The sequence below is a fragment of the Lithobates pipiens genome, unplaced genomic scaffold (genome assembly GCF_037356315.1).
Source record: "Lithobates pipiens isolate NorthernLeopardFrog02 unplaced genomic scaffold, aLitPip1_a1.2 Scaffold_16, whole genome shotgun sequence".
Classification (NCBI taxonomy): domain Eukaryota; kingdom Metazoa; phylum Chordata; class Amphibia; order Anura; family Ranidae; genus Lithobates; species Lithobates pipiens.
In genome coordinates, this window is record NW_027507748.1 from 67,704,838 (window position 1) to 67,718,758 (window position 13,921).

The following is a 13,921-nucleotide window of genomic DNA, read 5'->3' on the forward strand; positions in this document are numbered from 1 at the left end:
ACTCCCTACATAATGTTAGCGCTTACTCCTTTTCACATAAAGTCTCTTCTCTGTCTTATTTATACTTTCCCCAGCATTTCTACAGAAGCCTAAATATTTCACCTCACCTGCAGGACTTTTCCAGAGCCTCTCCAATCCTATGGAACACCTTACCGCAATCTGTCCGATTATCTCCTACCCTATTAACTTTTAGAAGATCCCTGAAAAGCCTACCCTACCCTCACCTAACAATTGTATTTTCATTTTCTCTATCGGCTCACCCCCCACAGCAATTGCCTTTTTTGTTTCACTTGACCCTCCTTTATAGATTATAAGCTCCAAGGAGCAGGGCCCTCTGATTCCTCCTGTATTGATTTGTAATGTAACTGTACTGTCTGCCCTCATGTTGTAAAGCGCTGCGCAAACTGTTGGCGCTACATAAATCCTGTATAATAATAATAATAATAATAATAATTTTGAAAAAGCTCAAGTCTTGAAAAAGAAGGCTTTGTACGCCAACAATATATTATGTTCACATTTTGGCCCTTGTACTAATTTATGGACAACAATACTAGTACATCTGTGGAATGTTCCTTCTCAAAATAATTTGCACCCCCCCCCCCCCCTTTCTCTGTTTATTCTGTACAGGGGAGAGCAAGGCTACAGAGATGTCTTATCACAGCCCTGTGTTGCAGTCGCTCGGCGAAGCTCTGCGTTACATTTCAAAAGAACAGCTGCTGGACCACAAACTCCCAGCCAAGTTTGTTGCTGGACAGAAGACCAACCTCCCTGACAGCTTGCAGAGCTTGCTAAATACCCTGGCTCCACTCCTACTGCACCGGGAGAGAGCCATACAGATCACAGTTTACCATATGCTGAAAAAGTAAGAACACGACATGTTCCTTTTTTTAAAAAAAAGATTTTTTTTATAGTGTTAATTTCCCTGCTATGTGTTTGTTTAGTTACCATGCCCTCTCTAATTCCTCGCCGGTGACATCACAGCCCTCCTTATCTAAAACATTTTCTACAGCGATTTTTACTACAGTGCAGACGGTCTTGTGACAAGAAGATTTTGTAAGAGAAGATGCATTGCCTAAAGCTATTTGACATTTTTCTTCCCCCCAGGGAGGCATTAGATAATTCATTTAAGTTACAGACATGCACGCCAATCTTACTTCTGCATGAAGCTATAACTAATGCCGTCAGTAATAATTCTCAGTGCAGTAAATCTTCAGAAGGCGGCGAAAAGCTAAACCGTACGCTGGAAGTTGTAAGCGTGTTTTTGCTGGTCTCCCAGGCCTGAGAAAATGGAAGTTGACTCGCCATGGAAATGGGGTATAAAGCATAGAACGTTTCTAGATGTGAAAAGTTCTAAGAAAATTTCAAGCTAAAGTAGAACTCCAGCCAAAAATACAATAAAAATGGATAGACTATTAAAAGATTAAAGTGATTGTTAAGGCAATTTTCCCAAGGCGTCTTTCAGGACAGCACCTGAGAGATAGCGACTCCACCCTCCTCGTTAGGAAACACCTTCTTCCTCCAGACTTTAAAGGGAGGCGCCTCCCTACCACACATCAGTTTTTGTGTTTCCTCCGGCCCGGAGGGAACACCTTTTGGGAAGGAGTCTGTTTCTCTTAGGTGTTCCTGAGGGACTAGGCTTCTTTCCCTTTTTTTCCTCCTTTAGAGACCCGCTGTCCTCCCGACCTACCCACGCCTCGTCAGCGGTAGCAAGCGGGCTCCTCTTCCCCTCTTGTGCTCGGAGAGAGCCGAAGACTCGGTGGCCCGCACGTTCGTAGGCGCGGCGGCGCGCGTGTGCCGCCGCCATGTTTGTTTTCGGCGGTCGCGCCGGAAGTGACAGAGCGGGTCATCGGGTCAGCTGAAACGTCGTTTCCGGCGTGGACGCAGGGGGGAGGAGGGAGGACAGGTGCTGGTGCCTATTTCCGCTTCCGGTCCGGTGCAGCTGCACGGCGTGACTCCGGAGGCGGCGTTTAGCCACAAGTGGATCTCTGCACAGCTGATTATGGAAGATTCAGCGTCTGCAGCGGTGGGGACAGGCACCAGCAAGGCCCAGGTAAGAGGCAGCAGTTAAAGTCTGCCTTTCTTTTTCTATTTCCTGGCGTTTGGTCTCGCTCTCTCCTTTCTTTTTTCCCCCCTGGTGGCAAGGGGCCTGTCTGGGCACTAGAAGCTGACTGGTTTCTTCTTAGTGCACCTGTGTGGTGATCCCTATCAAAGCTGAGACTGGGTCTCACTAAGGGTTCCCTGGTTTTTTTCCCTTTTTTGTCTTTTTCTTCATAGGCTAAGAGCTCTGACCCAAAGAAAAGATGTCCTTCTTGCAGGGCCAAGCTGGGAGAAAATTGGAAGAAAACCTTATGCAGTCCCTGCATTACTTCTTTAGTTAAAGAGGAATCTGCCTCTGTATGTGAGGATCTGGTGGCCTCTGTAAAGAAGGAGCTGTACGCCACGATCCAGAATTTTCGTGACTCACTAGCAAACCCGGCTGCTAGTCAGCCTTCCACTTCAGAGTCTTCCCAGGGGTCTCTCTCAATCCCGGTGTTAGAATCTCTGCCTGAAGACCCTTCAGATAGGGAAAAGCAGTCCACTGCTCTTTCCGTTAAAGATTCGGAAGAGGAGTTGGAGGATTCTGAGGTAGCCCCCTCTAAATTCAAACTGTCCCTTGAAGAGGTCGATGGGCTCCTTAAAGCCATTCATGCTACGCTTGGTTTAAGTGAGGAGAAAAAGGAATTATCACTCCATGACCGCATGTATGCTGGGTTGGATGAGCCTAAGGGCCGAACATTCCCAGTTCATCCGGTCATCTCTGAGGCCATTAGGAAAGAATGGCAGGATCCAGAGAAAAAGCCCTTTTTCTCCAAAGCCCACAAAAGGCGTTTTCCTTTCGAGGAGGACCCTGCAGCAGTATGGAACAAGGTGCCCAGACTGGATGCCGCCTTTTCCCAGGTTTCAAGGTCCACAGATCTGTCCTTTGAGGATATGGGAGTTTTGAAAGATCCGATGGACAAACGCATGGATCTTTTGCTCAAGAGATCATGGCAATCAGTTATGAGCAATTTAAAACCAGCAATGGCCACAACGTGTGTAGCCAGAAATTTAGAATACTGGATTAACCAGTTAAAGTCACATATAGCTGCAGATTCCCCTAAACAGGAAATCTTAGATTCTTTTCCTACCCTGATTACGGCAGTGGCCTATGTTGCAGATGCCTCAGCTGAGGCAATTAAGATATCGGCCAGGTCAGCAGCTCTAACTAATGCTGCAAGAAGAGCCTTATGGCTTAAAACCTGGCCGGGTGACTCGGCTTCAAAGAATAAGCTGTGTGGGTTACCCTTTTCAGGAGACTTGCTCTTCGGCTCTGACCTCGATAATATTCTTGACAGGACAGCCGATAAAAAGAGATCCTTTCCGGTCAAAAAGAAAAAGCAGGTACCAAAGCGTCTTTTTCGACCTCAAAAAACTCAGGATCAGGACAGCAAGTTGCAAGGGAAAAGGAAAAGTTGGTCCGCCCCGAAGCCGAAGGGTAGAGGCGGAATTCTCTTCCGTCCTCCTACACAGGCCGAAAAATCGCAATGACTCGTCTCTGCGGGTGGGCGGAAGACTACAAGAATTTCTTCCGCAGTGGTCAGGGATAACTTCAAATCAGTTTATCCTGACCACTCTCGCGCAGGGTTACTCACTCGAGTTTGTCAACGACCCCCCAAAAAGGTTCCTGATTACCAACACCCCGCGGGATCCAGTAAGGGCCCTGGCCATGAAGTCCTCTCTAGAGGAACTGATGCAACAGGGCGTAGTAGTACAGGTACCCCTGCAAGAACAGCAGGAGGGGTTTTATTCCCATGTTTTCCTAGTAAAGAAACCGACAGGGAAGTTTCGGTTGATTCTCAACCTAAAACCTTTAAACGAGTCCATAAGGTACAGGAAGTTCAAAATGGACTCAATTTTTTCGGTCAGAAACCTGTTGACGCCAGGATGTTTTATGGCGTCAGTAGATTTAAAAGACGCATACCTACATGTTCCGATCTCTCCCCAGTCTCAGAAGTTTCTCAGGCTGGCGGTGAGGTTGGGGGGTATGGTTCATCATCTCCAGTTCAGGGCCCTACCCTTCGGCCTGTCATCATCTCCCCGAATTTTTACCAAAATAATGGCAGAAGCTTTAGCGCCACTGCGTCTTCAGGGAATCGCAGTTATTCCTTATTTAGACGATCTGCTGTTTTTCGCCCCATCCAGCGAGGAATTGCAGACCAATCTAGGCAAAGCTCGCAGCCATCTGGAGGCGTTGGGTTGGATTTTGAACCTCCAAAAGTCGTCCCTAAACCCATCTCAGGAGATTCGGTTTTTAGGGTTTCTAATAAATTCGGTGGAGCAAAAAATCTTCCTTCCCTTAGACAAAAAGGACAGGATTTCCGGTGCAGTGTCTTTATTACAGACCAGCCAAAATCTGACAGTAAGACAGGTTATGTCAGCTTTGGGAGTTCTGACTTCAGCAATGCCAGCAGTCCAGTGGGTAAGAATGCATTTCAGGTGTCTGCAGGCTTTCCTTCTAAAATCTTGGGATCACACAGTGGCATCCCTAGAGGCAGAGGTGAGAATGTCAACCCAGGTAAAAAGGTCCCTATGGTGGTGGAAAAGACAGGAGGTCTTATCGGAAGGGTTAGTCTGGGCTTTTCCAGTCGGGAAAAGACTAACAACCGACGCCAGTTCCTGGGGGTGGGGAGCCCATCTAGGAACACGTTTCACTCAGGGGTCCTGGGCCAAAGAGGAGACAATAAGGTCCTCAAACTGGAGGGAACTCAAGGCGATTGCCTTAGCTCTGGAGTTGTTTGTTCAGGAACTGCAGTCCCATCACGTCCAGGTCCTAACAGACAATGCCACGGCAGTGGCTTATTTAAACAGACAGGGGGGTACAAGAAGCAGGTCGCTTCAGGTACTGGCCATGGAGATTCTTCGGTGGGCGGAAAAACATTTGTTATCCCTATCAGCAGTCCACCTAAAAGGGGATCTAAACAGGGTAGCGGACTTCCTAAGCAGAAACGCTATTCGGGAAGCAGAATGGTCTCTAAACCCGGAGGTATTCACAATGATTGCCGGAAAATGGGGTTTACCAGAAGTAGACCTGTTCGCCTCAAGGGTGAACGCCCAGGTTCCCCAGTTCTTTTCCCTGGACAGTCGCGATGGCTCGCTGGGCACAGATGCGCTAGCTTATCCATGGGAATTTCGTCTTTGCTATGCTTTCCCCCCATTTCAGTTAATCCCGTTAATTTTAAGAAAAATTCAGAGGGAGAAGGTACCAGTTATTCTAATCACGCCCTTTTGGCCAAAAAGGGCTTGGTTTTCGACAGTTCTAGGCCTGGCAATCAAGCCTTGTTGGCGTCTGCCCCTCAGACACGATCTGTTGTTGCAGGGCCCAGTGAACCATCCAGGAGTGGCCAGCCTGGCTCTCACGGCCTGGTTTCTGAAAGGCAGCTCCTTAGGAGCAAAGGGTTTTCCAACCGTTTGATCTCGACCCTTTTAGCAAGTAGGAAAAGGGTTACGAGGGCCATTTATTCTAAGGTCTGGAAGCGTTATGAAACTTGGTGTTTGTCAGCCGCCCAGGTGACAGGGAGCCTTGTCTCCATCTTGGAGTTTTTACAAGATGGAGCAGACAAGGGACTGGCAGTTAGTACCCTGAAGGTGCAAGTAGCAGCCCTGACGGTGTTCTTAGAAAAATCTGTGGCCTCAGATCCGCTGGTGATCAGGTTCTTTAGAGCTCTTAAAAGATCTAGGCCAGCTCCTGTTAAGGTTTTTCCTAGATGGGATTTGTCGGTAGTCCTACAGTCTCTAACAAAAGGGCCTTTTGAGCCTCTTGTGGAGGCTTCCCTTAGGTTTCTCACATTAAAAACCGTGTTTCTGATTGCCATTGTCTCTGCACGCAGGATCAGTGAGCTAAATGCTCTGTCAATTAAAGAACCATATCTTTCCATTTTTCCTGACAGAGTTATTCTTAGAACAGATGCAAAATTCTTACCGAAGGTAGCTTCAGTTCAGAACCGTATACAGGACATAGTACTGCCAACGTTTTGTGTTAACCCCAAAGGAAATAAGGAGACTTCTTTCCATACTTTGGACGTCAGAAGGACTCTGCTGAGTTATTTAAAAAGGACGGAGTCCTTCAGGCGTTCAGATTCACTGTTTGTACTTTTCTCAGGAAGAAAAAAGGGTTTTCAGGCTTCTAAAGTTACTTTAGCTAGATGGCTGAAATTAGCTATCTCAGAGGCATATTCCCAGGCAGGGTTATCTCCTCCAGCAGGAATTTGTGCACACTCAACCAGAGCTCTGGCGTCTACGTGGGCAGAGAGAGCTGGTGCCACCCCTGAGCAGATCTGCAAGGCGGCGACGTGGTCGAGTTTTCACACATTTGTGAAACATTATAGACTGGATCTCACTTCTGCCAGCGATCAGGCGTTTGGCAGAAAGGTCCTGCAAGCTGTTGTCCCGCCCTAAGGGGTAAGTCTCTGTTATCCTCTCAGGTGCTGTCCTGAAAGACGCCTTGGGAAAGACCAAGTTAGACTTACCGGTAACTTGTTTTCCAGAAGTCTTTCAGGACAGCAAGCATCCCGCCCTATGGTATTATATTATGCTACGCTGTGACTAACGTATGTGTTTATGTGTTCCAGCCGGGGCCGGAGGTTCTCTTCTACAACTGATGTGTGGTAGGGAGGCGCCTCCCTTTAAAGTCTGGAGGAAGAAGGTGTTTCCTAACGAGGAGGGTGGAGTCGCTATCTCTCAGGTGCTGTCCTGAAAGACTTCTGGAAAACAAGTTACCGGTAAGTCTAACTTGGTCTTTTTTTTAAGATTATGCTTACCTGCTCTGTCTCTTACCTCCTCTTTTGGGGTACCCCACCCATGCTCTCCACTCCTCCTTTCTTGCCGGGCTGTGTGCTTCCATAGATACTTACAGCTCGGGTCAGTCACACCCCCCCTTTCCTCCTAACAGGATTTGACTGACTGTAGCAGGAGCCACCTGCCAGACCAGGATGAGGGTAGAGTGGGGCTGTAGCTGGGACAGCGCTGGATTGTGAGAGGAGGCAGGTAAGTGTTTAGGCAAGGGAGGAGGCTGTAGGTCACAGCCAGTGAGCCAATGAGGAGAGAGCAGGGTACGGGGCTGAGCCACAGCTCTGTGTATTATGGACACATGGTGCAGGGTTTGAGAGCGAGCACCCACCAGTGCCCCCATAACAAGCGGCTTTCTATTGGGGGCATTGGTGAAGAGTAAGGAGCCAAGAGCGCCGTCAGAGAGCCCAAGAAGTGGAGGATCGGGACTGCTCTGTTCCGATACATTGCACAGAGCATGTTTATTATTTCACAGAAAAAAAAAAAGAACCTTTAGAATCACTTTACTGTAAATTGAGTTAGTATAACAAAAGGCAAAACTTTTTTTTTTGAGTAGAGGGAAATTAGAACACCTGTCAGTTTTTTTTATTGCTGCCTGTCATGAGATTCACTCTCTCTATTTGTCCTGTTTACCATTGTGATTGAAAGTAAAAATAAATCCGAAATTTTAGGTTGCCCCCAGAAAAGTAATAGAGTGGAAATCTTCCAAAGGGGACACTAGTTCCCCAAGGAATTTACTTAATTTGCGGAATCTCCAGTCACTTTCTGTTTGGCTATGGGTCAGAAAGTGAAGGGAAATCTTTGCAAAGGGACACAGATGGCAAAAAACAAACAACGTTCTGTCCCTTGTGCTGATTTTTAGTTATTTAGTTTTAGCTAAACTTGGGCTTTAACTGCAGAGCAGATCTAAAGAAATATGGGCTAAACTTTGAGGCAAAATTGTTACCCACATTTTTAAAGTAGAACTCCATGAGAGTTTTTATTTACATTTTCAGAATCCCCCCTCCACTTTCTCATATATATATATATATATATATATATATATATATATATATATATATATATATATATATATATATATATATATATATATATATATATATATATATTATAATTTTTTTTTTTTTTTTTTTAAGTCTTGCCCATCTCCACTTACCCTCTCCATGCTCCAGCACTGTACCCAACTGACTCCTCAGTCGGCATCGGCAGTGTTCTTCTTTAGTTCTGCCCCTTTCCTGTGAGACTCACAGTACTCCAAGACTGGTTTACAATTACATGAGCACTGCTCAATCCTGGAAGAATGCCCCCCCCCCCCAGAAGAACCATTGGTGATGTTGTCATTGTAATAACGAAAAGACTGCAGGGAAGGGGTTCAAAAAGCTGGAGTTCTGTCTTTGTTACATACTAACAACTTCATTCACCAATTGTTTGCCCTGAAGTCCTGGATCTGTCTATCTGGCAAAGCTACAGTGAGGGGGGAAAAAGTATTTGATCCCTTGTTGATTTTGTACATTTGCCCACTGACAAAGAAATGACCAGTCTATAATTTTAATGGCAGGTTTATTTCAACAGTGAGAGACAGAATAACAAGAAAAATATCCAGAAAAATGCATTTCAAAAAAGTTGCATTTTAATGAGTGAAATAAGTATTTGCCCCTTCACAAAACATGACTTAGTAGTTGGTGGCAAAACCCATGTTGATAATCAGAGGTCAGACGTTTCTTGTAGTTGGTGACCAGGTTTGCACACATCTCAGGAGGGATTTTGTTCCACTCCGCTTTGCAGATCCTCTCCAAGTCATTACGGTTTCGAAGCTGACAATTGGTAACTCGAACCTTCAGCTCCCTCCACAGATTTTCTGTGGGATTAAGGTCTGCAGACTGGCTAGGCCACTCTGGGACCTTAATGTGCTTCTTCTTGAGCCACTCCTTTGTTCCCTTGGCTGTTTGTTTTCGGTCATTGTCATGCTGGAGAACCCAGCCACAACCCATTTTCAATGCCCTGGCTGAGGGAGGGAGCTTTTACACCCAAGATTTGACAGTACATGGCCCTGTCCATCGTCCCTTTGATGCAGTGAATTTTGTCCTGTTCCCTTAGCAGAAAAACACCACCAAATCATAATGTTTCCACCTCCATGTTTGTCAGTGGGGATGGTGGTGTTGGGGTCATATGCAGCATTCCTCCTCATCCAAACATGGCGAGTAGAGTTGATGCCAAAGATCTCGATTTTGGTCTCATCTGACCACAGCACTTTCACCCAGTTCTTTTCTGAATCATTCAGATGTTCATTAGCAAACTTCAGACTTGTGGGCGCTTCAGGATTTCAGTCCTTCACAGCGTAGTGTGTTACCAATTGGTTTCTTGGTGACTATGGTCCCAGTTGCCTTGATAAAATTCTCCCGTGTAGTTCTGGGCTGATTCCTCACCGTTCTCATGATCATTGAAACTCCACGAGGTGAGATCTTGTATGAAGCCCCAGGCCGAGGGAGATTAATGGTTATTTTGTGTTTCTTCCATTTGCAAATAATTGCACCAACTGTTGTCACTCTCTCACCAAGTCGATTGGGGATGGTCTTGTAGCCCATTCCAACCTTTGTGTAGGTCTACAATCTTGTCCCTGACATCCTTGGACAGCGCTTTGGTCTTGGCCATGGTGGAGACATTGGAATCTGATTGCTTCTGTGGACAGGTCTTTTTTTTATACAGGTAAAAAGCTGAGATTAGGAGCACTTGCTTTGAGAGTGCTCTTAATCTCAGCTCGTTGCCTGTATAGTAGACACCTGGGAGCCAGAAATCTTACCTTACTGATTGATAGGGGATCAAATACTTATTTCATTTATTAAAATGCAAATATGCATTGGATATTTTTGTTATTCTGTCTTTCACTGTTAAAATAAACCTACCATTAAAATTAGATTGATCATTTCTTTGTTAGTGGGCAAACGTACAAAATCAGCAGGGGATCAATTTTTTTTTTATTTTTTATCTCACTGTATTATGGTAGAATCTCTGCTTTGGCTTCTCTTCACTCGGAGCATGAAGCAGAAGTAAAACTACCTAGTCATCACAACCATGGGTAAATCATGGAACTCCAGAATAGCAACCTCATAACTGCGGATCCCGAGAGATAGATGTGGACAGCTGAGTCATTCCCAAGCAACCACCCAAATCTCACATTTCATTTTTGTTTGGATTTGGCCTTTTAAAGTTGATCTAGCTCCAGATATTGCTAAGTACTTAAAGAGGAACTGCAGTCTGCTCACCTAATTTGTAATAACATCTTTGCCATTCTGAGGCTTCCCTCCAACCACTTTGCATATTATTTTATATATAATGTGATTCTATACTTGCCAAATATGCTGCAGATGTCTCATCCCACTGAGTCTGGCTGCATCCATTTTAACTGTGGGCAGCTAAATTTACACAGAGGCACACCTCCAACTCTGCAGCTCTCATTGGCCCTCTTATGTCCCCCCCCCATTTTGACAAACTCTCACCAGAGAGAGCTGTGCATGATGTCAGAAGCCTAGGCTTTATACCAGCCAAGAAACGGGAAGTGGGCTGTATAAGGTATTTACTGGTCGAAAAAAAGTTTTACTATCCAAGGTTAAAACAAGGGCAGAAGATTTAATAGGTGGAAAGATGAAAAAAATGACTAAAGTTCCGCTTTAACCACTGCTTCAACTTCTCGCCTTATGACTTGCTACAAAGTTACTGTGCTGCAGCCTAACTGGGGGCGGGGAGGAAAACGAGGAACTGTTTCCTCCTGCCTGCAGCAGACTGATGACATCATCTCGGCAAAGTCACTTGACTAGAGATCAAGGACAGCTCTTCATGATAAAAGATGGAGCTTTTTGAAAAATGTTTGCATTTGCTGTATATTGTGACTTGTCAGAAACTTTTTTTCATGCACTAGAGTTGCTTATAGGCTCGTAGAAACAATTTCAGATACCTCTGTGGCCTCATCACATGCCACTTTGGTGCATAGGCCATACTGGATCAATCTTTTGGCCAAACATTTAACACAAAAAAAGACACCTCTCCTAGATTTATTTTTATTTTCAGTACATCACTTATTAGACCCTGCTTCAGTCCTGATGCATTCATCCTGGAACGGGCTTAATTGTTAAGGATGATAAAGCTTTTTCTAGTGTGAAATGTGTCAAAGGAGGAGGAGCTGGATCTAGTAGGGGGTGTCAAGTGAAATACATTGTACATGTGGAGTCAAGTTTATTGAAAGAAAAGAATGATCTAGTGCAGGGTTGGCCCTTGTACACATGGTTGGACATTAAACGGAAAATGTCCGATCGGACCGTGTTGTCGGATAATCCAACCGTGTGTGGGCTCCATCGGACTGTTTCCATCGGAATATCCGACCGACAAAGTTTTAGAGCTGGGCTATAAAATTTTCTGACAACATGGTCCAATGGGCCTTTGTCCTATAGTTTTGTAGAGAATTCCGATCAAACAAAGTGCCACGCATGCTCAGATCAAATTCCTAGACCAAAGCTATTGGCTACTAGCCTGAACGTAGTCCCGTCGTAACGAAATAATGTCGCCACGTTCCGAACGATCGGATTTTCCGACAACTTTGTCCGACCGTGTGTATACAACACCAGTTTCGGACAAAATCCGACGGATTTTGTTATCCGAATATCCGACCGTGTGTACAAGGGCTAAAAGATCTACTTGAAATTTCTTCTCTAATTGTACCATCAATACTGTGCAAACACAAGATATCCGGTGAGCCTGTAAGGGCAAATGTCCATGACCCATATTTTTTAGGATGGCTGCTATATAACCTATTGTTTTAAAATGGATAAAAAATATTACTTCATTGATTTTGGGTGGAATGTTTACGTAAAAGCATTTCCGGGAACAGATCAAATACTCGCCATCCTGACAGAGCGGGATGATTGTTGAAAGAAATATGGAAATTGTCAACAGCTGTAGGAAACTGGCAACAGATGTTAGTCGAGATCCCTGTGGGAAAATCTCCACTTCAAAGACATAAATTTACCTGACATTAGTCTCCATTTATGGGGGACACTCTCTGCTTGTTAATGCAGTCCCATCTCAGGGATCTCCTTCTTCAGACATATTGAAGATGGATTCTTTGCTTTTTCAGTAAAGCCATGATGAATGTTTCTTCATGTTATGAAATGAAAGTGATGTAATGTTTGGTATAAAAGGATTATTTTTTCCGGTATCTGCATCAGATTTGACCACTATCAGCTGTATTTGTGCGTTTGTCATTTAGGGGTCTAGCCTAGCTCCAAGACTGGGTTAAAGGAGAACCATGGGGACGTCTATTGCTGTCCTCCTTTTCCGAAAAGAACAGAGAGCTTGCCGTGGTGACCTTCTTACTAATACTTTGAACAAGTGTTGATAAAAGTTTAGAGACCCTGTCACTTAACCCTTTCAAAATGTACAGCCTACATGTTGACCACTTCATATTCATCTACTGCTCGCCTAGTTCTTCGTTAGTTGCAGCCTGGTGTCACTTCATATCAGACTTTGGGAAGTGGTGAGGTCACCCGTTCTGTCATGTGACAATTTTTAAGGCCTGCCGATTGGACCTTAGGCTTTACTGCATTTTGGGAGGAAGGCATATGCACCCCATGCCTTTAAGGCATCAGTTATTTGCTGCAATGGACACAGAAGGAGGCATGATGGAGGTATTAATATAAAGGGATCTTGGGGAAGGGGTCCTTTTACGCAGACACTGTCACTTTGTTTTAAGTGGCCTGACTTGGTCCCCTACGATATATAAAGATATACAGCACAGTGGTGTAGTGGGTAGCACTCTCACCTAGCAGTAAGAAGGGTCGCTGGTTCGAATCCCAACCACGACACTACCTGCCTGGAGTTTGCATGTTCTCCCTGTGCCTGCGTGGGTTTCCTCCGGGTACTCCGGTTTCCTCCCACAATCCAAAGACATGCAGGTAGGTTAATTGGCTTCTGTCAAAAAGATTGGCCATAGTATATCAATGGGGACCTTGGATTGTGGGCTCCTTAAGGGTAGGGACCAATGTGAGTGTGCAATGTACAGGGATAGGGACAATTGTAGACACTCAGGTTGAACTTGATGGACTGGTGTCTTTATTCAACCTAACTAACTATGAAACTGTGGAGTTGATTTACTAAAATTTGGCGAGCGCAAAATCTGGTGCAGCTCTGCATAGAAACCAATCGGCTTCCAGTTTTGTTTTTTTTTGGCCAAAGCGTAACGGAACAAGCTGAAGTTAGACACTGATTGGCTACAATGCACAGCTTCACCAGACTTTGCACTCTTCAGTTTTAGTAAATGTACCCCGGTAATTGCTGTGAGGGCTGCAGTTGGCTACAACGTATCCGCATTTATTTACTTTTTACCTAAAACTGATGAGACATAGCGGTTTCTTTCAGTTGGCAATGAAACAACTGCTAACATCGGCTCTTTTACATTAATGATAACAAAGAACTTTGCAAATTTTGTCTGTTTCTGCTGCCTTTTCCTTCCCTGAGCTATGAGGGCTGCCATGGGCCCAGGCCAGTGCTCTGTAACTGCAGACAAGAAGTGAGAGCATCAAGGAAGACGCCCGACCTGATTCCTGTTTAACCCAATCATTTTGCAGCAGGAGCCATAACTGCTAAGCTTGGTACTACCTGCACTCACAACCACTATAAATTACAAGCTGCTAGAACTAGGCAGGCTCTGCATTAGTTAAGTGACAGACTAGACATCATGTGTTTTAAAATACTTAGAGTTAGCGCACTCTTAAGTTGGCCATACACCTATAGATTATCTGCAGATTTTCTATGGTTAGATGGAAAAAGTGCAACAGATTTCTCATTGTTCGCTAAACTGTGTGAATGGAGGAATCTCCCACTTTTTCTAACCATAGAAAGTCTGCAGATAATCTATAGGTGTATGGCCAGCTTTAGGCCTCTTGCACACTGCAACTTAAAAATGCTCAGTACAGCTTATTTTTTTACTGAGCTAAAATGCAGCCCATTAATTGTAATGTGCCTATGCACACAGGCTTGTAAACAAAAGCTGCGCATTCTTCAGTAA

General features: G+C 44.9%; 1 protein-coding gene across 1 annotated transcript in view; it reads left to right on the plus strand.

Annotated features, from left to right (window-relative positions):
* LTN1 (listerin E3 ubiquitin protein ligase 1) overlaps window positions 1–13,921 on the plus strand; it is a 174,210-nt gene that overhangs the window by 106,609 nt on the left and 53,680 nt on the right. Inside the window, exon 23 of the mRNA XM_077480028.1 lies at window positions 628–862. Coding sequence (XP_077336154.1) covers window positions 628–862 — 235 coding nt within the window. The remainder of the gene's footprint in view (window positions 1–627; window positions 863–13,921) is intronic.